General features: G+C 52.5%; 1 protein-coding gene across 4 annotated transcripts; it reads right to left on the bottom strand.

The window, feature by feature from the left end:
* Positions 1-702: 702 nt before the first annotated feature.
* Positions 703-24,056, bottom strand: ABCB9 (ATP binding cassette subfamily B member 9). Of its 4 annotated transcripts, none has more exons than XM_068989916.1 (11): positions 23,444-24,056; positions 16,732-16,846; positions 16,039-16,169; positions 14,935-15,140; positions 12,050-12,247; positions 10,644-10,772; positions 8,386-8,574; positions 7,725-7,898; positions 4,977-5,136; positions 3,292-3,432; positions 703-1,131 (listed from the first exon to the last, which is right to left on the bottom strand). In XM_068989916.1, the coding sequence occupies exons 1-11, from the start codon at positions 24,054-24,056 to the stop codon at positions 848-850; spliced, it is 2,340 nt and encodes a 779-aa protein (XP_068846017.1). In that variant the 3' UTR covers positions 703-847. The 4 variants fall into 4 exon arrangements, with proteins under 4 accessions (XP_068846017.1, XP_068846018.1, XP_068846020.1 ...); XM_068989917.1 differs by having other exon boundaries at positions 703-1,108; positions 3,296-3,432; XM_068989919.1 differs by lacking the exon at positions 8,386-8,574 and having other exon boundaries at positions 703-1,108; positions 3,296-3,432.
* Positions 24,057-24,210: the final 154 nt, after the last annotated feature.

Below are 24,210 nucleotides of genomic sequence, written 5' to 3'. Positions count from 1 at the left end.
CGGGGCAGATGTGGGGAGGGGGCTGCCAGCCAGGGGAGAGGGTGCGAGGAGGGGCAAGCCAGGGGGAGGGGCTCAAGCTGGGCACTGGGCCAGGGACCCCCGAGGCTCCGCTAGGCCTGGCCAGCCCCTCACTCCCCTAGTTAAGGTTCGTAGTGGTTCACAGTGAGACTGGCTTAAATTTGGGGGGTGATGGGCAGGCAGGCGCCTTCCACTCCCCGCCCACTGTTGGCCTGACTCACGAAGCTGGAAAGAGGGCAAGACGGGAAGTCCCCCCACCCTGCCGTGTTCCCACCACCACAGGGACTTGGAAGCCCCTTCTCTCCAGGGGCAAACAGCAGAGGCCCAGTTCTCCCTGATATACCCCCAGGCTCTTAGGGAGAAGGGTCATTCACTCCCGGCTTAGAAGTTTCCAGAACATCTCAGGGACCTTGCCCATCATTACTCCCAATTAGAAAAGTGTTTTTGAAATCTAGGAGTTGATGGGGGCCATCAAACCAAGCAGTAAAAAAACCTGGTTAAGATCTTGGTTTAAAAAGGTAGTTCTACCTTCGCCTAGAAGCTTCAGGAGACCAGCCCGAGAGACCAGTGGCGTCTCTGTGCCCAGACTGGCAGGGGTGGCTCATGGCAGCAGGGGGCCGGTGGTGGCCTGGGGAACAAGGCAGGGACCCGGGGAAGAGATGCAGGAAGCAGTGACTTGTGGGGCAGGGCAGGTGGCCCTCCCCGTCCAGTGCCATGGGCTTGGGCTCAGAGGGCAGTGGGGGTGGCCAGGATGGGGGGGCCCCCGTGGGCACCTCTGCCGGGCCTGCTCTGGGGCCTCTGCCCCACTGGGAGAGGCAGGGCCCTGTGGTCAGGCCTTGTGACTGCCGTTGCCTGGCAGCTCCCTGTGGCCGGCTGTGAAGTCCACGGCGGGCTCAAGCCCCAGCATCTGCCGCTGCACCAGCCTGGCGTAGAGGCCGCCCTGGGCCAGCAGCTGCTGGTGAGTGCCCTGCTGCACCACACGGCCCTTGTCGAGCACCACGATGAGGTGCGCTCGCTCCACCGTGCTCAGCCGGTGCGCGATGATGAGCACCGTGTGTTTCTGCAGGTTGCCGTGGATGGCCTGCTGGATCTGCGGACACAGGAGGGCACCGGCTCACACGGGCACTGCCGCCGCCCACCACCCCGCCCAGTCCTGGCTCAGAGCCCGGGTCCGTCATATCCCACAGACACTCAGCCTCTCTGGGGCTTCTTCGCCTGTAAAGCGAGGGCTTGCCCAGGACCTACTTCCCGAGTTTTTGTCCTTGGGGGACAGAGCTCAGAGCCTGACATGGGGCAGCACTTGGTGAATGATGGAAGGGCTCCATCATGAAGAGGGATGGTCTTCCCCTAACCTTGGCCTTGGTTAACGGTCTCACCGTCAGCCTCAGAGCTCATGCCAACAAAACCAGCATCACCTGCTTCCTCATCCTTCCTTCACCCCACAAACCTGACTCATCAGCAAATCCTGTAGCCCCATCTCCCCAGGGTCTCTCTGCTCCATCTTTTCACCTTTGCCACCGTTCCTTTTTGCTTGGATCCCGGCAACTTTCCTGACGTGCTCCCCACGTGGATTTAATACTTTTAATCAGTTTTTGTTGAACTCACCCTCCAAGAGCTTCTTGTCCTATTTAGGATAAAACCCAAACTCCTGGGGGGAATTTTGGGGCCGGGAAACTCTTCTGCATAACATGACATCCTGTGTTTGTTAACACCCATAGAATTCGCAACACAAAGGGACCGTGAGTTAATAACAATGCACTAATACCAATTTTCAATGGGGACTAACGTACTGCTAACGTAAAACGTTAATAACAGGTGACTTTGTTTGGGGGGAGGGGTATATATGGGAACTCTGTACTTTCTGCTCAATTTTCCTTAAACGTAAACCTACTCTAAAAAAAAAAACACACCAAACCCCTTTCCAGGGCCTGAACAGCTGGCGTACCCACAATGACTCTCTCCCGACCTCACCATGCTCGACCCCCACCGTCAACCACGCTGACCTTGGGTGGTCGGCTGTGGACCTGCTCTGAGCCTTTGCCCTCACTGCCCCTCTCCCCAGGATGCTCTCACCCAGATCCCCCTGACTGGCTCCTTTCCCTTCTGGTCTCAGCTCAATAGCTCTTTGATGATCCTGGTTCTGCACGTGAATTCTGGGCAGGTAGGTGTGACCCCATCTGAACCCTGCACTAAGGCAGCCACATTCCAGCGGGGCTCCTGCAGGGGCAAAGCCTTGTCCCTGGGATGACCCCAGCCCCTAAATGCCGCCGGGAGAACTGAGTGTCCTAACCAACACACGCTGGGCTGCGGGCAGCTGAGCCCCCTTTCTTAGAGCACTTACCTACCACAAGGGGCTTAGCGCTGTCACATCCTCCTCTGTCCCCTGGAGATGCATATGCAAATCTCCTAAAGCTCAGGAATGTCTCTCTGTCATTCCTTCGAAATGTAGTCATCGGAAGGTTAGGGCCCCACCTCCCAGACTCAGTGGGGGACAGGAATCCTAATTCGAGTGGCTGCCACCTGTCTGCCAGCTCCCAGCCCTTCATCAGTCTCCCGTGACCCCTGCTCCCACCCCTTCCCTGTGTCCTCAATCTCCCTTTGAAATGGCTGCCCATCACAAATCATCACCCCTGCACAAATCTTAGACCTCAACTCTTTTCCCTGCTTTATTAGCTACTGGATAAAATTTGTTTTCCCAGCTTTAACTAAAGGCCGGTTATGTTTCTCAACCTCTCCATCACAGGACTGTTTCATTTTCTACATAGCACAGGTCCCAGGGCAAACTCACCCTTGTCTCCTTGTTATCTGTCTCTCGCCCTGGACTGGAAACACCTTGGGGGCAGGGGCCAGTGTGACCCTGGCACCCAGAACAGCGCCTGGTGCCCGGGAGGTGGGCATTAGATACCGTGTGATAAATGAATGGATCCATGGTGAGAGAGGGGTAGCTAAGTCTTCAAATACATTGTGGGCCCCTCTTTATCGATGACATGAGAGTTGGAGTAAGAGAGACACTCAGGTTATGAGTTCCAGGGCAGAGCTCCTAATCCAGGGCCCATATCGCCTGACTCGAACCCAGGGGGATTTGGTTTCAACACCATAGCCCTGAGGCTGGGCTGAGTGACTATGCCATGGGTCTCCTCCGTCCCGCTCTATGCCCTCAGCTCTGGAACACCCTAATCCAGGAAGCTGGCCTGGGAGAGTCCCTACAGCCACCTGAGCCCTTCCCAGCACCTGTCTGCTGCTCTGCTCCAGCATCACCCGCCACCCCGCAACTCACCAGATACTCGCTCTCCGCATCCAGGGCGCTGGTGGCTTCATCCAGGATGAGAACGAGGGGGTTCCGCACCAGAGCCCGGGCCATGGCCACCCGCTGCTTCTGGCCCCCGGAAAGCTGGGCACCCTTCTCCCCTGTCTCTGTGGGGCGGAGGCACAGGGGCAAGTGAGTGGGAGGGGAGGCGGGGTGGCCCTTGGGGAGGGATGAGCAGTGCCTTGCCTCTGCTTTTCCTTCTGCCGAGGGAGCTCTGCTCCCCGGGAAAGGTGGGGCTGAGAGGGCACCGGCTGGAAACCTCACAGAACAATGCTCCTTCTTCCTGTTCATGAGGGGCAAGCAAATTATGACTGTGTGCGGGTGGTACCAAGATGCCAACTTTTACGTATTAATCTGGCAGAACTCCAAACGTTTGAGAACATACTGTGCTGGGGTGGCTGAGGGGGCACCCCCAGTCTTCCTGGGGCACAGCTGCTGAGATCCCTGTGCTGCGGTGCACACTCCTCTGTGTGTCGGGTTGTGCTGTGTGAGTGCACAGACCACAATTACAGACACACAACCCCTGGACCAGCAAACCCATTTCTGGGAATATTTCCTGCTCATTTACTTGCTCGCGCACCGTGACTCACAGCACTGTTAACTGAAAACGACAAAACCCCCAAACCAAAAACACAATGCAAATTGTCTATCAACAGGAAACTGAGGAAATCAGTTATTTTTGAGGAAAGTATTATAAAGCCACACAATAGAATACTGTGCAGTACCTTAAAAAAAAAAAGTAGCTTTCTAGGTATCAATATGGAAAAAAAAGGTATCACTTAAAAAAAAAACAGGTGCAGAAAAAAGGTGCTTTTTTTTTTTCTGTAGACGGTGGGAGTTACTAAGAACACATACTCATATTTGCATAAAGAAACTCCAAAATGACATGTAAGAAATTAATGAGAGAAGCTCTGGTGGGGGCTGGAGGGAACTGGTAGTGAAGACTGGGATGAAATGAAACTTTTCACTGGATGTAGTTAGGTCTAATTTTTTAGTTTTGAACACTGTGAATAGCCTTGCTGCAAGAGCTAAAATTTTAAAATACGTTAAATCAAGTCTATAAGTTAATACATGGTTCAACTCATTAAATTACTTATTCACGTAAAGTAACTATGAATAATATAATACAAATAACATTTTAAAACAATTGTGTTTCAGAACTAAACGAAGGCAATGGTTTTAAAGCACTGTGAATGTACTAAGTGCCACTGAAGTGTTCACTCTGTTTATTTTTGGCTGCACCATGTGGCATGTGGGATCTTAGTTCCCTGACCAGGGATCAAACCCATGCCCCCGGCAGTGGAAGCACAGAATCGTAACCACTGGACCACCAGGGAAGTCCCTGAATAGTTTACTTTAAAAGTTAAGTTTAGGGACTTCCCCAGTGGTCCAGTGGTTAAGAATCTGCCTTGCAATGCAGGGGGTAACTAAGCCTGAGAGCCACAACAAAAGCTCCCAAGTAATGCAACCAAGACTCAATGCAGCCAAATAAATAAATAGATAAATATTTTAAAACAGTTAAGTTTATGTTATGTGGATTTCCCCTGAAATAATAAAGAGTAGCTGGCAGAGGGCAATGCATAACCCAGAGGGTTGAATCCCTGAGGATGGACCTCCGGGCACAGTGGAGGTGATGCTCTGGGCCCTGTACCTGTATTGTAGCCGTCCTGGAGCTCCATGATGAAGCCGTGGGCATTGGCTTTCTGGGCAGCCTCCACCACTGTCTCGAAGGGCACAGTGGGCAGGCCGTAGGAGATGTTGTCTGTGATGGAGCGGGCAAACAGCACTGGCTCCTGGCTCACCAGGGAGATCTGTGGAGGAGGAAGGAGGGGGCATGGGAGGCTGGGAACATGTCAGTTCAGCTGTCACCAGGAACCTCACCAGCCCCGGGCCTGGCTGATGCCTGGGGCCTCAAGTCTGAAATCTGATCAGGACCCAAGACTAACTGCTGCATTCGGTGGCCTCTCTTCTTTCCAAAGAGTGGAGTCCACTTTCTGCACAAGCCTTCAGGCTCCCTGACCAATACACTGGGGGCCCCCGCTAAGCTTGCCGCTCTGGGCTCAGCCAAGTTCCCTGACCTCCGAGACGGAGCTCATTGGCTGCCTCTGACCTGGAAGAAAAGAGAGTGAGAGAGTGTGGAATGTGCCTCTGTGAGTCTGTCCATGGCAAGAAGCAAGAGGCCAGAGCAGGCAGAGGCCACAGGGACCTCCCGGTTGGTGCCCCCTCCCTTTTAGAGAACAACAGAAAGGAACTATTGTCTCAGGGTCCCAGCTTTTGGAATTTGTATGTAGTTGGAGGATGTCACTACAATACTGTAAATAGCAAAAAAGAAAAAAAAATCTAATTGTCCATAAATTGAGGATTGATTAAATGATTACAATGCATCTATAAAATCAAGCTGCTATATATATATATATATATATAACGATTCTATTTTTGTTAAAATAAAAAGTGTATGTGGCTTTATGTATTGTTGTTGCTGCTGTTTACTTGCTAAGCCATGTCCAACTCTTTGTGACCCCATGGACTGTAGCCTACCAGGCTCCTTTGTCTATGGGATTTCCCAGGTAAGAATAGTGGAGTGGATTGCCATTTCCTTCTCCTGGGGATCTTCCCGATCCAGGGATTGAATCCGTGCCTCCTGCGTCTCCTATATTACCGGCAGATTCTTTCCCACTGAGCTATCAGGGAAGACTTTATATGTAGATATATTTATATAAATATGGGAAACATGTTGGAAAGGAAAGGATGTTGACTAAACTGATAATGCTGGATCATGCCAGCATTATCAAAAGGTGGAATTCAAAAGGTGAGGTGGAGGGGATTCTCACATGTTTGTTATAAAATTCTCTGAATATATGAGAATATAGTTAGATGGTTGAGTTCTACTGCTTTGGGTTTATGAAAATTAAAAATTTAAACAGAGGATATTCACAAAAGAGGAAATCCAAAAGTCCAAGAAACGTATGAAAAAGGACTTAAAATCTTTAGTCACCAGGAAAATGCAAAAGACCCCAGTGAACTACCTGTAGACACTCACCAACTGGTTACAGGTACAGGACTGATACTAGCTATCTGAGAGTAAGTATCTGAGCATGTCAACTATTGCAAAGCCTGAACAGCTCTGTCCAGGAGCCACTTCCAGAACTCTGGTGGGCAGCAGCCAGTGGTGGCATACCTGAGACCACTTCTCCACCATCTACCCCTGGTTATATACACATGAGTGGGAAGAGGTCACAATCTGCGGCCTCCACCAGCATCTACAACTAGCTGGAAGTTCTGGAGTCTCTGTGCCAGCCCAGGCTCTCGCGTAACTTAATGTCTGTTGATGATGTAAATGGCGTCTGCTTGGTAGTTGGTGTTTCCCGTATAGTGCACAACTGAACAACTGTCCAGGGCGTCCCTGCTCTTATACCAGCTCCGGATCAGATGTTGAGTGTACCTGTCTGAGAAAACTACCCAAAACTGTAAGGTCATGAATAGCCTCCTTTAAGTACTGGAGATAATTTAAATGTGGAAAACCTGAACTCTCTTTCACTGCTGGTGGGACTGTAAAGTCAAAAAAAGAAAAAAGTAAACCACCTTAATGGCAGGAGTTACTAGAGCTGCGGATACACATCCACTCTGGGGGAACCTACCCACCGGTGCATACCAGGACACCCAAGACGAGTACCAGCGTTGTCCGTATCAATATTGTTGCTAATACTAAAAAAACAGGAAACACCCCCAACTATCCATCAAGAAACAGAACGTGTAAATGGACTGACATGTTTACACAGTGGATTGTCTCCCAGCAATGAGAATGAAGGAACTACAAACACAGCCTCAACCTGGAAAACTCACAAATAACGCTGAGTGGAGGAAACAAGACGCAGAGAATACATGTGTTACGACTCCAGTCAGATGAAGTTCAAAACTAGCAAAACACAGCTGCACCATCTGGGGAGGCACACAGCCATGGGAGGAACAGGAGAAAAGCAAGAAAGCGATGATTATGAAAGCTGGGCGAGACGGCGCTTCTTGGGAGGCAAAGAAGGGGCACATGGAGGGGAGCGGCAGATGGGGGCCACTTCTGGAGTGCTGGAATGTTCTATTTCTTGAACTGGGTGGTGTTACATTGGTGGTAATCCTTTTTTTTTGTTGTTAATATTTATTTTATTTGGTTGCATTGGGTCTTAGTTACAGCATGTGGGATCTAGTTTTCTGACCAGGGATCAAACCTGGACCCCCTCCATTGGGAGCACACAGTCTTAGCCACTGGACCACCCGGGAAATCCCGGTGATAATCCTCTGAACTGTGTGTGTATTCTGAGCCCTCTTGCCTGCATCTGCCAGTGCTCACGGGAGAAGGTCAAACAGGGAAAGGGCGGAGGAGGGCAGCAAAGGCCCGTGTGCCTACCACTCGGTGTAAGTACTTGTGGTCATAGGCGCCGATGGGCTTCCCGTCCAGCAGCACTTGGCCCCCCTCCAGGGGGTAGAAGTTCTCCAGGATGTTGACACAGGAGCTCTTTCCGCTGCCCGATGGCCCCACGAGAGCAGTCACCTTTCCTGGGGACAGGCTGAAGGAGACGTTCTACCAGGAACACACAGACACAAGGCAGGGCCACCGGCTCACTCACAGGCTCTGGTATCAGAGGCCCCGGGCACCCTTCCCAGCCTGCCCCACTGCCGCTGCCCCCAGAAGGCTCTCCTTTCTAGGCCTTGACAGCACTTTTATACTCGTCTCCTTTTCCTGGAATGTTCTCTCTGCAGAGAGCCATTGGCTCGCTCCTGCTCCTTGTTTAGGTCCCAGATCAAAAGTCACCTCCCCCGAGAAGCCCTCTTGGACTATTAATATCATCTCTGCAGACTACCCCAATTTATTGCCTTCCTAGCATTTCTCTTGGAATCCTTTTGTTAACGCCTTCCCCAACAAGAGCCCAACTCCAGGAGTGGAGGGACTCTGCTTTTCGTATTTTTGGCTGCACTGCCATGGCCTGGCCTGTAGGGGGTGCAAGAGAGATGGGAGGAGGGAAGGGATGATTGGGGGTGGTGGGGGGTGTTCTCGGGCCCTCTCTCACCTGCAAGACTTGGGTGTGGGGCCGAGTGCGGTAGGTGAAGGTCACGTTCTCAAAGTCCACCCGGCCCTCCAGGTGGTCAGGGGCCAAGCTCCCGTCGTGCACCATGGTCGGCTGCCGGTCAATGAACTCAAACACCTTCTCGGCGGCCCCAACTCCTTGCATCAGGCCGCTGTAGACGGAGCCCACGGACTGTGCCGGGAGGAGAAACATGTTCCTGACCCATTGACACCCCAATCCTAGGTTCCCTCTCCATGGTGCCAGAGGGATGAAGGGAGTGCAGGGAGTGCAGAGAGAGCAAGAACACAGCAGCAGGTCTGACGGGGGCGGGGGGGGGGGGCATGGTCACAGGAGGCTGTCAGAGCCCCACCGGCTGGTACAGCACACCAGGACGAGGATGCAAAAAATGAAGACAGTGATAAAAAAAATACTGATGCTTTATGTGTTACAGCTAAACCTCATCACTGTCCAGCAGGGTAGGCGTTATCACCCTCCAGAAGAAGAAATGAAATTGCAGAGAAGCCAGAATGTAGCAGAACAGGAATTGGACCTGCCCTTTTCAGCTGCCACAGAATTTTTAAATTTCGATGATAAAAACGGCCCTAAATTTATACTATACATTTCCTTGGGTAAAAATATACACAAGTATAAATGTGAATAATGACTCATTTTACTGAGTGCATATATGTCTTATGAGGTAGCTGCTATCATTAGCTCCTCTGTGATGATAAGGAAACCGAGGCACAGAGTGCTCAAGTAACTTCCCCCAGGACACACAGATGGAGAAGCGGCAGAACCAGGATTCGAACCCTGGCGTCTGGCTCCCGAGTTCAGGCCCTTATGATCTGTGACTGAGGGTCCTGGTTGATGAAATGGGGGTAATATTAGTGCCTGTATCATGGTTCTGTGAAGACAGTACTCAGCACATAGGAAGCCCTCAATACACCACAGCTGTTAACATCCACATATAATTACTCATATTAAGACACAAGTGCTGTGTAGACACTGCTCTCTATCCCTCATCCCAGAGGTGGTCTCGGTTATCAGGGTACTGTGTCTTTCAAGTCCTTTCTCTGTGCTTTTACAAACACATGCAAATACATAATTAAATAATTTTGAGACGAAAGAAAACCATGAGATCAGCCCATCCCTATGACTCAGAGATTAGCTTTGCACTAATTCTGTGTCTTGGGGTTCTCTGCACCAGTGCACACAGCTCTGCCTCACTCCTGCGGCTGCTGCCTAGTTTTCGTAGCACAGACGGACTGTTTCCGGCATACGGATATACCGTATTGCCCAATCACTGGTTGACAAGCATTCAGCTTTTCACTGTTATAAACTATGCCACACTGGACATCCTAGGACACATGTCTTTGCCCACTGCTGTGGATGTTTCGGAAGCATTGCTTCCTTGACGCTGATTCAGATGACACAGTCTGACTGGAGCTACGGCAAAGTACTGTCTGCGGAAGACACTAACCTGCCGCTGACCCCCACATCTTTACCACTGCAGGACACACAGGCTCCACCTTAGTGCTGGAGGGCTTTGTGGGGGGGTGGGGTCAGACCAGAGAGCTAACACCCTCACTCTGTGCATCCTCTGGAAGTGACTGATGGCAATTTAGGCACAAGCTCCCCAGCTCCCTCATCTCAGGGCCTGCTGGAGGGAGAAGCCAAATTAAGAGTTAATCTACAAGGACTTCCCTGCTGCCCCAGTGGCTAAGGCTTCAGGCTCCCAAAGTAGGGGGCCCGGGTTCGATCCCTGGTCCAGGAATTAGATCCTGCATGCCGCAACTAAGACCAGGCACAGCCAAATAGATTTTAAAATAAAATTGAAATACATAATCCATTTAAAAAACAAATCCACTCTTCTTTTTCCATAGAGCTGCTCTTTAAAGTGGGTTAAAATAAAGTCAGACCATCTGGCTTGGAACTGGGAACCCCTACAAACATGGGGGGCAGGTCACTGAACCACTCTCAGCCTCAGCTTCTTTTTCTGGGAAATGGGGAGCCGGGGAGCACTGGGCCTCGTACAGGTGCTCAGGGGCATCTTCTGAAATAATCTCTGTTGCTGCCACTCTGCTCCGCAAAGTTGCTGTCACAGGTTAGTGTTAGTCTCCTTGTTGGTATTATCATGTCCTTTAGAAAGAAATGCCACCTCCTGTGGACCCTGGATAACCCCATTCAGATCCCTCCCCCTTACCTCTCCCTCCTCCCCAGGACCCCACCCCCCCACCCCGCTTCCCCAGCCAGCCCCTCACCTCCATACAATCTCCCAGGACAAACTCATAGATGATGAAGGAGATGAGGTTGCCACTGGTCATCTGCCCCGAGATGACGAGGTGGCCCCCGTAGTAGAGGATGCTGACCTGGACCACAAGCAGTGTGAGCTGCAGGGCAGACGGAAAGCGGTGTCTGACTCTCGGGGGCCCTTGACTTAGATCCACAAACCTATTCCCTCTGTCTCCCCACCCCACAGGCTGCAGGGGAGGTGAGAGAAGCTGTGGACTCTGCACCCAGTCACAAACTGCAAGTCCAGCCAGCGGCAGGGACGGCCTCCCACGAGCTGGTGCCCCTCTGTCACTCACACCCTCCCCACCCCTACCAGGGAGTTTTTCCCTGCAAAGGCCCCCTGCTGGAACAGGCCATGAGCCTGGTCGGGAACAAGGCTTTCTTTGTCAGGCCCTGGCATACACACACACACACACACAGTTCCCAAGCGCCTCAGCGAGGCCAAACTGGAGCTATTCGTCTCCTCCTTATTGAGAAGAGCATGGTTCAGAGAGGCTGAGTCCTCTGGCTAAGGTCACACAGCAAGCTAGGCCAAGCAGATGAGGTCAGTATTACCAGGAAGGAGGGGCTGTGTCTGGGGTGTGCTTGCCTCCCGCCCCCTCTGGTGCCCGGGGAGTGTCTGTGAGAGGAGTGGAACCTGCATACCCATGACACAACCCACTCGGGGTCCCTATCTGCCCCTCCTCATTCCAAGCCAGCAATGCTGGGTCGGAACTAGACCCACAGCTGGACCACAGTGCCTTGGCACAAGCAGCAAGAGGCGCCCTTGCTGGTGGGCAGACTGCCAGGAGACTTGGCTGGCTGGATTTCAGGCCTTTCTCCCCTCTGGCTGGGCACTTTTGAGGAGGGGTTACCGTGGGTAGGGGGAGGTCCCAGAAGGTCCTTATCCCCTGCTCATCTGTAGATCACCGGCTCCTTCCTTGCCCTAAATTCCAAACCCTCCTCATGCCTACCCCAGCTCTTCCCCGACAGCCCACCCTCAGGCGTGACCAGCACACAGTGACAGGCCCCACGTGCTTCTTCTCCAGGAGGGGCTGGAACGCATCCCCAGGGAGTGAGCCGGACGCTCTAGGACCTGCCAGGAATCTGCCCAGGTCGCATCCCCAGGTGGCCTCGGGGTGACTCCCCATCTTGGCAGGGGTGTCTCCCCAACAGGGAAGAGAAAGTTCCTGCCTGGCCACCCCACACCCAGGTGAGAGGTAAGAAGGAGTGTCCTGGGGGGACATTCACAGGAATCTACGTTTCTTTCCAGAAAGATCCTCTGAGGACAAGCAGAAAGTCAGGACAAAGTGTCACACCAGCATGCAGGGACCTGGGCTAATGTACTGACTAAGGGGTCCTCCATCTTTGTGTCAGACCTGCTGGGGGCACGTACCCCGCTGCCCCAGACGTAGTACATGTAGGCCGCGGCTTCCTTCCTGTTCAGCTTGTACACCTGCTGCAGCTTCCGCGAGTACACCTCCGCCTCCTCCTCCTCGTTGGCAAAGCTCCGCACTGTCTTCATGGCACTGATGGTCTCCTCGGCCGTGCTGCTGGCTCTGGCCAGAGCACTCTGGACCTCTTTGGAGAGCCTCTGTGGGTGGGAGCAGGGACAAAGAGGAGGAGACCTCAAAACAGATAGGCTCACCCTCTGCCCGAGCCCCAGGTCTCTCTGGGGCTTTCTGTCTTTAGTTGGTGTCAGATCTATGCAGGGAGTTCCAGGGATAAGGGGATGAGACCTAGCTCCCTTTCCTCCCCCATCTCCTCCTAGCATGATTTACTGAGCTCAGACAACAGACTCCAGCTGGGATTTGGGGGTGAGCTCCTGAGGCTCTGTCTCCCGAGGGATGGGCCACTGATCGTGAAGTTATCTCTAGTATTCAGAGAAAGTTATGCATGACCATGCATAACCTTCTCAGAAAACGAGTCTCGATTCCTGATCCTGAGCTGGCATAAGAGCAGGGATGCTCTGGATGGTTGTTCAGGTTGTATACTGCACAAGAAACACTACCTATTAAGGCGGCACCATTTACATCCAGCAACATACATTAAATTATGTGAGAGACTGAAATCTAGCACAGAGATTCCAGAACTCTTAGCTGAGTTCTAGATGGTGGTGGAGGCCACGGGCTGTGAAATCTGCCCACATCGTGTGCTTATAACCGGGGATGGATGGCTGAGAAGTGGTTCCAAGAACATGACCATCGGACTGCTGCCCACAGAGTTCTGGAAGCAGTCCCTGGGCCTCGCTATGCAGGCTTTGTGACAGTTACCACACTCAGAACTTCACACCAGCCAGGAAGGCTGCCCAGGAGGCTCCTACATTGGCATGTCTCATGACCTGCGAGTCACGCCCAGGCCATCAGAAGCACGCAGTGTACTCAGGCTCAGGCACCCTGGGAGGAGCCACACTGCCTTGAGTCATGTCTGGCTGCGGACGATGTGTGTGGCTTGTGGTGATGACTCAATGATGGTACCCTATACATGGGGTACAGGTACGAGACCTAAATAGGGCTTGCTTGAGGCCGCACCCCTGATCCTGAAGGTGGAGCCTGAGGTGTGCACAGAGGCAGGGCTGATGTGATGCGGGGCGCTCCAGGGCTTCCTGGCCCCTCCCAGGGGCTGGCAGGAAGGCAGGAAGGGTGGGGTGGAAGGGAAACTGCTCTGACTCTAACTCATATATTTACTTTCTCTCCTCAGGGACGAAAACAGCAAGGCCAGTGGTCCAGACCTGCGGGGGAGAGGGCCCTCCTGGGTGACTGGGCTCTGCAGGAGGGTGACACAGTGGGCTGTGGGGAATGGATTCATTTAGGCACTGGCCTCAGGTCATGGGCACTAAGAATCCTGACCAAGTGGGGACCTCAGGGTCCAAGTGCCCTGCTCAGGAGTGTCCCTGTCCCCCTCAGGCCTGGATCACTGGGGAAGGGGCTGCCTGCACCTGCCTGCACCCACCCTGGGGCCCTGAGAGCTCAGAGGCACCCACCAGTGTGGGAACCAGGAGGAAGGTGAGGCAGGGGCTTCGCTTACAGGCTGATCCTTCTGACAGCAGTGCTGGGGGCAGCCCGAGGGGACTACTGCTTGCCCACCATTGCATCTTGGGTGAGGGCCTTGATCATGGGGGCCTGGGCGCCTCCACCCCCCGCCCCTACCTTGAACATACACTCTATAGAAAGAGAGCAAACTTTGCACTCAGAGTGAAACCCAAACTTCCCACAAAGGCATATACCATCTAACCCCCATCACCTCCCGGCTCTCTCCTCACTTCTGGTTCCGGCCTCACCAGCCTTCCTGAGGCTCCTCAAACGGGCCAGTCACGGTCCCACCTCAGGGCCTTTGTACTGGCTGTGCCCTCTGCTTGGAACGAGCTTCCCCAATATGTCCACCTCTTTACTCAAAGGCCACCTTCTCAGAAAGACCAATTTAAAATTGCAGCCTGGGACTTCCCTGGCGGTCCAGCGGTTAAGGATCCACTTGCCAATGCAGGGGACACAGATTCCATCCGTTGTCCAGGAAGATCCCACATGGCTTGCAGCAGCTAAGCCTGTGTACCACAGTTACTAAGCCTGTACCCCAGAGCCCGTGCTCTGCATCAAGAGCAGCCACCGCAACGAGAAGCCCGTCCACCACAACTAGAAAGTAGCCCCTGCTCACCACAGTGAGACAAAGCCCACGCACGGCAATGAAAGTGCGGCACAGCCAAAAACAAAACAAATACAAAGTGTAAAAAGGAGAGCAAAAGAAAGACACTTAGCTTAAAAATAAAATAAAACTGCAACCAACCCCATTGCTCTCTATTATGCTGTTTCTTTTCATTTATCTCCTTATCTCCTCCAACTTTTATTGTATTATATCTCTAGTCGTTAAGTCGTGTCCGACTCTTGTGACCCCATGGACTGCCAGGGGGCAGCCTGGCAGGCTCCTCTGTCCATGGGATTCTCCAGGCAAGAATACTGGAGTGGGTTGCCATTTCCTTCTCCAGGGGATCTTCCCGATGCAGGAATTGAACCCGGGTCTCCTGCATTGCAGGTAGATTCTTTACCAACTGAGCTATGACTGTATTATATATTTCCATCATTATCATTGTTGCTATTTATCGGCTGGCCCTATTAGAATATAAGCTCCATGGGGACAGGGGTCCTGTCTGATTATTGAATGAGTGAACGCAAACTCAGTTTTAAGACAAGTCCCTCTTTAGCCCCCAGTGGCCCTCTGAGCCCATCCTAAGGGGTCATTTGAGAGCTGCTGGTGGGGAGACCCCAGTGGGGATCAGGCGGGGCCTACCTTGTAGTACTTGCCGTAGATGTCGGACACCATCATGATGATGGGGAAACCCATGAAGGTGACCAGGGAGAGTTGCCACGAGAGGCTGAACATGAAGACCACCACACCTGTGACCTTAACCGTGTTCCGCAGGAAGATGTTGATGTTCTGGGAGACCAGGTCGCTGACCATGGTGGTGTCCGAGGTGAGGCGGGAGATGAGGTCCCCTGGAACACAGGCCTCTCAGCTCCCTCTGCAGTAACAGGTCTGCTGAGAGCGGGGGCAAGGGACCCTTGGGGAACTTGGACCTTCCCTGTCTTCTGGGCAGGGCTGCAGGGGGACAGGGTGAGCCGATGGCCCTGGGGGCTGTTCTGAGCCCAGCCCTTGTCACCAGCATCTGATTTCAGCTTCACATCTCCCAGAGCACAGAGGAGGCAGCTGAGGCTCAGAGAGGGGAAGAGTCCTGCTCAGCGCCGCACAGCATGGCCGTGACTGAGCCAGAGCTGAACCCGTGGCCCCTCCCTGTCACTGGCAGAGGGGCCACTCCCCTCTTCAGCCTCATGGTAATAACCATCTGAGCTGTGGAAGAGAGAGGACCAGAACGCCCCTTACTGATGGCTGGATACTGGGCTAAGACCTCGACAACAGTCCCGTGGGGCAGCTCCTGTTATTGTTCCCATCTTACGGAGGAGAAAACAGAGGCTCAGGGAGGTGAACTCAGGGATGGGGCCTGCACCCAGGCTGGGCTGCCTCAGAGACTGGATCTCGGCCTCCCTGTTCTGTCCTGTCCCCCTGCCCTGCTCACCCCCACAGGCCGGGGAAGTCCTGGCCCATGTGCTTCCCACAAGCCAGTGGGAGGCGAGGCCTTGGTTGCTTCAGGGACAGGGTGGCCTGGCCAGGGTCCTAGAGTGGCCACAGCTCACAGCAAAACCTCAGACCAGCTCCCCAGGGCTCAGGGGGGGCGGGAGGCCCACGCCAGCCACGAGGGGCATCCCCACCCTGAATCGGATGGCAGGGAGAGCCAGCAGGACTGAGAGCACTGATTCACCCATTTAAATCAAAGCAGGGCAGGCCCACCTGGCCAGGCCCAGCCCCAGGTCACCCGAGGCCCCCGGGAAAACCAACCTGTGCGATTCTCGTCAAAGAAGCTTGTCTCCTGAGACACCAGCGAGCGGAAGAGACAGTTACGGAGACGAATGTTCAGTCTGGCAAATACGAGGGTAAAAATGCCGCCCCGAATACCTGCGGCAAATGAGCTAATTGCAGATAAGAGATGTTATGTATAGCACGACGTCCTTCCGGCAACTGACCCCTGCCCCTCACTGCTCCCTCTCCACTGCTGGCAGGCCAGGGCCTTCGCAGGGGCGAGGGACCCCAACCTTGAGCCCACTCTCTGGGGCTGGCACTGCCAGGGGGTCACCCTGTTCCCAACAGGAGCCCCCAAGGTGAGGGCACGGGGGGACTTTTACTGTGGGCGAGAAGCCCAGCTCCACCCATCAGGCCTCTTGCCTTTCCAGAATAGCACAGACAAAGCTGGCTCTTGTCTCCTGCCTGAAAAACAGCTGGGGGTGGGGTGGTGCTGAAAGGGGAACCCCGCAGACTGAAGTCATTTTTAGGGACAAGAGGGGTGTGGCTCTAGGGTGGGGCTCAACCAAATGGACAGAACTAAGCCAGTGGCTGGGTTGTTGGTTACCATGGAGACCAGCTGAGGGACAGGCCTTAGCCTCCTATCTCAAGGGGCGTTTCTTGGGCCTCCATGGCCCCTTTTCCTCTCAGGAGCTGCAGGCCTGGCGGGTGGGGGCAGGCAGGGGTCGCTACCTGCCGATGGCCAGCACACACATGATGATGACAGCGGCGCTGAACTGCTCCATGCTTTTCTGGATGACGATGCCGTCGATGGCCCGGCCAGTGTAGTAGGGAAGGAAGGTCTCTCCTGCCGGAGACAGGGTGGGCTCGTGGGGGCATCTGCAGACAGGAGGGGGCTCTGGAAGCCCCCAGACTACCCTCACTGCTTACCTCACTCGTGGGGTTTTTCTCTCTCTGCAAACTCCTGCTTAGTAGACAGGCGGGGACGGGGGCGGGGGCCCTCTTTTCAGAGATCAGGAACATACGAAATGTGAGTTATTCAGTCTGTACTGACTGGACCCTGTTATCAGGAATAATGGCTCCCAGACAGGGAGAACACAGACCCACGGGGCTCCTGGGTGATAGTCATCCCCTCTGCACGAAGACTCAGAAGGCGACCCTGTTATCACCCATTTTACAGATGAAGAAAGTGGAGCTGAAAAGATGAGCTGAGGCTCATCCAGTCACACCACCAATTGACAGCTGATAGCCACCAAAGTTCACTGCTTTCTTCTCTCTTCCAGGGGGTTCAGAGTCCAAATTCTAGAAGCTCAGAAGCTGTCTACGTTCTGCTTCTGGGCAATGCTAGAACCGCCACCCCACCCCTCCTGGTCAGGCACTTTACAGCTTGCCAGATAACTCCTTACCCATGTATCTTCACATCGATCCTGGGTGTGGCAGGGGGAAGGGGCATCTGGCAGAGATGTCATCACCATTTCACTGAGGTGGAATGGGAGACTCAGAGAGGCTGAGGAACTTGCTTGACATCACACAGCAATTAAGAGGACGGCAGGACTCAAACCCAAACCAGCTTCCAGTCTGGGACTCATTCCTTGCGCCTTCCCTTCCAATAACCTGGAATGAATAGCCCACTCTCATGGAAATGATGGACACGAAACGGGAGGTGGTCAGACCAGACTGTGTCCAGTTTTCACTGCAGCTTTCAGCAGCCACAGCCTGGGTCAGCACCAGGCATAGACGAGGCGCACAATAAAAGTCAACCAATGTGCAGGTTGGGTGGGTCCCTCCCCAGTCAGCGCTGCAGAACTGGCTCAGCCAAGACAGAGGCCTTCCATGGGGTTCTGGCGCCCTCTGGTGGTCTTGGGGCAGAAACCACAGGGTGGCTACAAAGCTGGCCTCCATCTCCAGATGGAGTGGCCAGACGGGGTCTCCAGCCAGAAGTTCTGCCTCAGCTGAATCTCTGCCTCAGTTTACCCACGGGGAAGTAAAGGGCCTGAGGAGCTCCAGGAGAATTTTCGGTCCAACAAGCACCAGTGATGATATTAACCACCACAGACGTTCATGGAGCCCTTGCTGGGTGGGGGCACTGAACTAATAACCAGGTAGGCAAACTCTGTTGTTGAATCTGCCCAGGAACCAGGTGAAACTCTCCGGTCTGCCAGCAAATCTTGCGGCTCTACTCTCAAAATATTTCCAGAATTTTCTGCCTCTCCTTCTGCTGTCCCACCTGGCTTTGTCAACGTCCTTTGGATAGTCTCAACTAAGTCTTGGTTCTCCTTGCTGCCACCTTTGTCCCCATCAACCTGTTTTCCACTCCCAGCAGACAGCAGGAGCCTGTGAAACCCAAGTCAGATCGTCTCATCCTGGATCAAAGTCCTCACAGTGCCTGACACCCGCTGCATGACTGGCCCTGGTACTGAGCTACTAACTTCTACTCTCCCTCCACTCTCTCTACTTTTCCTTTAATAATCAGGCAGCTTTCTGCCTCAGGACCTTTGCATAGGCTGTTCCCTCTGCCTGGACCACTGTTACCCCAGATAGTGGCTCCTTCACCTCTTTCAAGTTTCAAATGCCTCCCAATAATCCTATAAGTGTGGTATTATCATTCTTCCCATTTTACAGATGAGGAAACTGGGGCTCAGAAAGGTTAAGTCATTTGCCCAAGGTTATTGTAGTTAGGTTGCCATGAAATCCGTATTAAAGAATCTCAGTGGGAGACACTCAACACTAAAATTAATGCTTTTTTTTTTCCACAACAGGTAGTTTTCCTTTTAGATTGTAAGGTTTCAGAAAAATCTGGGCCCTACTGGATGCTTACTGATTGAAAAATAATTGTTAATCACAGTGTGTGTACATGCATGCTCGGTCCCTCGGTTGTGTCTGACTGTTTGTAACCCCACAGGCTATAACCTGCCAGACTCTTCTGTCCATGGAATTCTCCAAGAATACAGGAGTGGGTTGCCATTCCCTTCTCCAGGGGATCCTCTCGACTCAGGAATCGAACTCACGTCTCCTGCATTGGCAGGCAGATTCTTTACCACTGCACCACCTGGGAAGACCAATAACCATAGTATTTAACTTTTGTGAAGTACCTAGTTTTGCCAGGCACTATGCTTCACTTCATTTAATTTTCACAATAACCCGGGACTTCCCTGGTGGTCCAGTGGTTAGGACTCTGCACTTCCACTGAAGGGGATACAAGTTCAATCCCTGGTCAGAGAACTAAGATGCCCTGCGGCGCCGCCAAAAAAAAAAAAAAATTCACAAAACCCTGACAAAGCCCTCATTACAGGATGAGACACTGAAGTTTGGCCACAGTAAGTAAACTCGACTAAAACTATCTGAGACTTCCCTGGTGGTCCAGTGGTTACAAACCTACACTTCCCATGCCGGGGGTGCAGCTTTGGTCCCTGGTTGGGGAACTAAGATTCCAGATGCTGCGTGGTGTGGCCAAAAAAATAAAACAATGAGTGAAGTTGGGGGCTTGATCTCAAGCTGAAGCCCTTGACCTCAACATAACCCTACAGGCTGGCACAATCTGCTTGGCTGTATTTTAGGACATCTGTATCCCTGAGCGCACAACAGCTGACGACAGCGCCCTGGCAGGTGGGGGAAACAAGGCCATGTGGGAGACAACTGCCAACACGGGCAGGATGGCCATTCACTCATTCATCTACTCAGCGAGTCTGATTCTGGGCCAGGTATTGGGGGCCCTGAAGGAGTCAGACCTGCCCTCTGACCCCAAGGGGCTCCAGGCCTGCTAGGGGAGGCAGCAGAGTAGACGCAAGATACTCCTGTCACCAAAGCTGTAGCTAAGGACCAGGGTCAACAGAATCCCAGGAGGCTGCTCACGAGCAGACTGCTGACCTCATAGCACGAGGAGGAGAAGCAGGCTGGTTGCATGACAAGGGGTCATCTCAGTACTCACGGCCGCTAAAACTTACTGGGAGCTTTCTATGTGCCAGGCGTTGTCCAAGATAGCCTACTTGTATGAGCTCACTGAACCTCACAACTGCTGAGATGCCCATTTTACAGACAGGAAGATGTGCCTAAAATCACACAGTGGTCAAGGGGCTGGGACTGAGAGGACAGAGGGTAGATGGTACATGGAAAGGGGCTCAAGGGCTCGCCAGTTCTCTCTAAGATCCCTGTGCCTCTGCGGCTGCTCCCAGACTCTGTCCCTTGGTGAGTTAGACATGTAACAACTCACAGGAGTGGACATCCCTGTACTTCCCGGAGGTAACAAGCTCTGTATCTCTCCTTCTCCTCTCAGTCCTTTTAGTTTGTTTGCTTGCCTGTGCCTCGTGGCATGTGGGATCTTGGTTCCACAATCAGGGATTGAACCCATGACTCTTGCATTGGAAGTTTGGAGTCTTAACCACTGGATCGCCAGGGACGTCCCTCTCCTCTCTGTCTTTATTCCAACTTTACAACATCTTGGAACAAGGATGCTAGCAACCCCCATTTCACAGAAAAAAGATGTGAAGCTATGAAAGGCTGGGTCATCTGCCCACAGTCACACAGCCAGGCCTGGAACAGGAATGGAATTGGTACCTGGGCCTTGTCACCCCCAGAAGCCACAGTTTCCACCCTGCAATGTCATCTTCCCACTGTGTTGCTGAAGTGGCACTTTCAAACTGTTTGGATCAGACTGAACAGATATCAGATATCTGTTATATGCTATCTAGGTTATATGCTATCTATCCAGTAACAGATATCATTTATATCACCACCCAGGACACACACACAGGTGCACACAACTAGGATAAAAGTTTCATGCAACTTAAGCTGGATTTAGAAAAGGCAGAGGAACCAGAGATCAAATTGCCAATATCCGTTGGACCATTGAAAAAGCAAGAGAGTTCCAGAAAAACATCTATTTCTGCTTTATTGACTATGCCAAAGCCTTTGACTGTGTGGATCACAATAAACTGCGGAAAATTCTGAAAGAGATGGGAATACCAGACCACCTGACCTGCCTCTTGAGAAACCTATATGCAGGTCAGGAAGCAACAGTTAGAACTGGACATGGAACAACAGACTGGTTCCAATTAGGAAAAGGAGTACGTCAAGGCTGTATATTGTCACCCTGTTTTTTAACTTATCTGTAGAGTACATCATGAGAAACTCTGGGCTGGAAGGAGCACAAACTGGAATCAAGATTGCCGGGAGAAATATCAATAACCTCAGATATGCAGATGACACCACCCTTGTGGCAGAAAGTAAAGAGGAACTAAAGAGCCTCTTGATGAAAGTGAAAGTGGAGAGGGAAAAAGTTGGCTTAAAGCTCAACATTCAGAAAACTAAGATCATGGATCTGGTTCTATCACTTCATGGGAAATAGATGGGGAAACAGTGGAAGCAGTGTTAGACTTTATTTTTTGGGGCTCCAAAATCACTGCAGATGGTGACTGCAGCCATGAAATTAAAAGACGCTTACTCCTTGGAAAGAAAGTTATGACCAACCTAGATAGCATATTAAAAAGGAGAGACATTACTTTGCCAACAAAGGTCCGTCTAGTTAAGGCTATGGTTTTCCCAGTGGTCATGTATGGATGTGAGAGTTGGACTGTGAAGAAAGCTGAATGCTGAAGAATTGATGCTTTTGAACTGTGGTGTTGGAGAAGACTCTTGAGAGTCCCTTGGACTGCAAGGAGATCCAACCAGTCCATCCTAAAGGAGATTAGTCCTGGGTGCTCATTGGAAGGACTGATGCTAAAGCTGAAACTCCAATACTTTGGCCACCTCATGCGAAGAGTTGACTCATTGGAAAAGACCCTGATGCTGGGAGGGATTGGGGGCAGGAGGAGAAGGGGACGACAGAAGATTTAATGGCTGGGTGGCATCACTGACTCGATGGACATGAGTTTGAGTGAATTCTGGGAGTTGGTGATGGACAGGGAGGCCTGGTGTGCTGTGATTCATGGGGTCACAAAGAGTCGGACTGAACTGAACTGAAGCTCATCACAGACTACATACCCTGATGGCTCTATTCTGCTTCATTATAAAAAATGCTTTGAACCCAGAAATGCCACTTATCTATAGGATGACTTCTTTAGATATATTCACAGTTATAGGAAATGTGTATAAACAAGAAAAAAACAGACTCAAAACCACCCAAGAGTCCAATAACAGGAGATTGACTAAATAACCTATGGTACAGTCACACAGTGGAATATTATGCGGTCAAAAACAAAATGAGGAACTAACTGGGAGAATTCTAGGATATACTATTGTTGTTATTGTTTTATATGGCTGCACTGCATAGCAAGATCAAACAAGGCAGTTCTAAAGGAAATAAACCCTGAATATTCATTGGAAGGACTGATGCTGAAGCTCTAATACTTTGTATACGTCCTGCTGAAGCGAGCATTGAAGCTCCAATACTTTGGCCACTTGATGCAAAGAACAGATTCATTGGAAAAGACCCTGATGCTGGGAAAGACAGCTAAAAGGAGCAAGGGGCGCAGAGGATGAGACAGTTAGATGACGTCGCTGACTCAGTGGACATGAATTTGAGCAGCTCTGGGAGACAGTGGAGGACAGAGGAGCCTGGCATGCTGCAGTCCATGGGACTGCAGAGTCAGACACAAACTTCAACTGAACAATAACCACAGCGCAGTGTGTGGGGTCTTAGTTCCCCTACCAGGGATTGAACATGTGCCGTTGCATTGCAAGCTCAGAATGTTAGCCACTGGACCACCAGGAAAGTCCCCAGGATATATTAAGTGAGAAAAGCAAGACACAGACTAGAGTGCAAAAGATGGGGGGAGAGAGACTTCGTTGCTTATAGCTGTATAAAGAAACACTGGAAACATATATAAGAAATGAATAAAAGTGGTTTCCTGCCCACTTGGAAGTTGCTGGAACCATTTCCTGTAGTTAGCCCTGGGCAGGGGGAGTTAGGGTTGTCAGGGGCAGAACTAGGGCGAAACACTCAATGTTTACCTTTGCGTATTAATTTGATGTTTGAATCATGGAAGGAAGATATTAAAACTGGAGAGGACGGGGCTTCCCTGGTGGCTCAGTAGTAAAGAACCCACCTTCCAGTGCAGGAGATGCGGCTTAGATACCTTCCTAGATACCTGCTCCAGGAAGATCCCACATGCCGTGGAGCAGCCAAGCCCGTGCGCTACTGAGCCTGCACGCCCAGAGCCCGGGAGCCACAACTACTGCAGCACGCGTGCCTAGAGCCTGCGCTCCACAACCAGGGAAGCCACCGCAAGAACCCTGTGCACCGCAACCAGAGTAGCCCCCGCTTGTCTCAACTAGAGAGAAGCCCACACAGCAACAAAGACCCAGCACAGCCAAAAATACATACATAAATAAAATTTTTAAAAAATTGTATAAAATTAAAAAAAAAACTTGAGAGGAAAGAAGAGGTGGTCACATCCCCTAAACATATTCCCTGGGTGCCCACCAGGCCCCACAGGCCGGCACTTACCCAGAGCTGCCACGATGAGGAAGAAGGAGGCCACCACGAGGAAGGCGATGTCGGGCTTGGTGTAGGACAGCAGCTTCTGCAGCGTGGCCCCAGACGCCTGCTCGGGTGCAGGCCGGTCCTGCCCGGGGAAGCTCTCACCCTCGCCCTCGCCCTCGGCCCCAGCGCCCCGCCCGAGGGCCTTGGCGTCCGGCCGCACCGTGGACAGCAGCCACCAGAGCAGGAAGGAGGCAGCGAGTGAGACGTAGGTCCACACGAAGAGGGCCCAGAACCACGGGTCCCGGACCGGCTTGCGTACCTCGGAGAAGAGCAGCAGCTTCACCACGGTGTAGATGCCCCCGAAGAGGCACACGAGGGCGATGACTGTCCACGAGGCCTGCAGCCTCCGGGGCCCCAGGGTGCTGTTCTTGGCCACGCCGATGGTGGCCCCCAGAAGCAGGCAGCTGCGGTACAGGCAGGCCGCCCAGAGGTCCAGCACCGAGTCAAAGATGTTGAAGTGGCGGATGTCCTCCAGCAGGCTGCGGTCCCGGTGGCTGAGGATGTAGATGGCCGTGGTCATGCCGACGTCCAAGCTCATGAAGGCCAGGGTCACCACGACCGCCTTCCACAGCTGCATCCTGCTGGCCGGGGTAGGCAGGCACCGAGGGGCAGGCTCTAGCTCATGGGGGCAAGGCCATTGTTTGCGGGGCGAGGCCAGACCTGCAGGGTGCAGTGGGGTGAGGGGTGAGGGCTTGCTGCTTGCTGCCTGTGTGACCTTGAGCAAGTCACTT

This window comes from Capricornis sumatraensis, chromosome 17 (genome assembly GCF_032405125.1).
Source record: "Capricornis sumatraensis isolate serow.1 chromosome 17, serow.2, whole genome shotgun sequence".
NCBI classification, from domain to species: Eukaryota; Metazoa; Chordata; class Mammalia; order Artiodactyla; family Bovidae; genus Capricornis; species Capricornis sumatraensis.
This window is presented reverse-complemented; position numbering and strand designations above follow the sequence as displayed.

Excerpts from the sequence above, each read along its gene's own strand:
- ABCB9 (XM_068989916.1), bottom strand. The coding sequence starts at position 24,056 with ATGCAGCTGTGGAAGGCGGTCGTGGTGACCCTGGCCTTCATGAGCTTG. Across the intron at positions 10,773-12,049 it reads ACTACGTCTGGGGCAGCGGG|CTCACACTGCTTGTGGTCCA; the intron begins GTACGTGCCCCC and ends TCTGCCCTGCAG. Across the intron at positions 3,433-4,976 it reads CCAGGACGGCTACAATACAG|AGACAGGGGAGAAGGGTGCC; the intron begins GTACAGGGCCCA and ends TCCGCCCCACAG.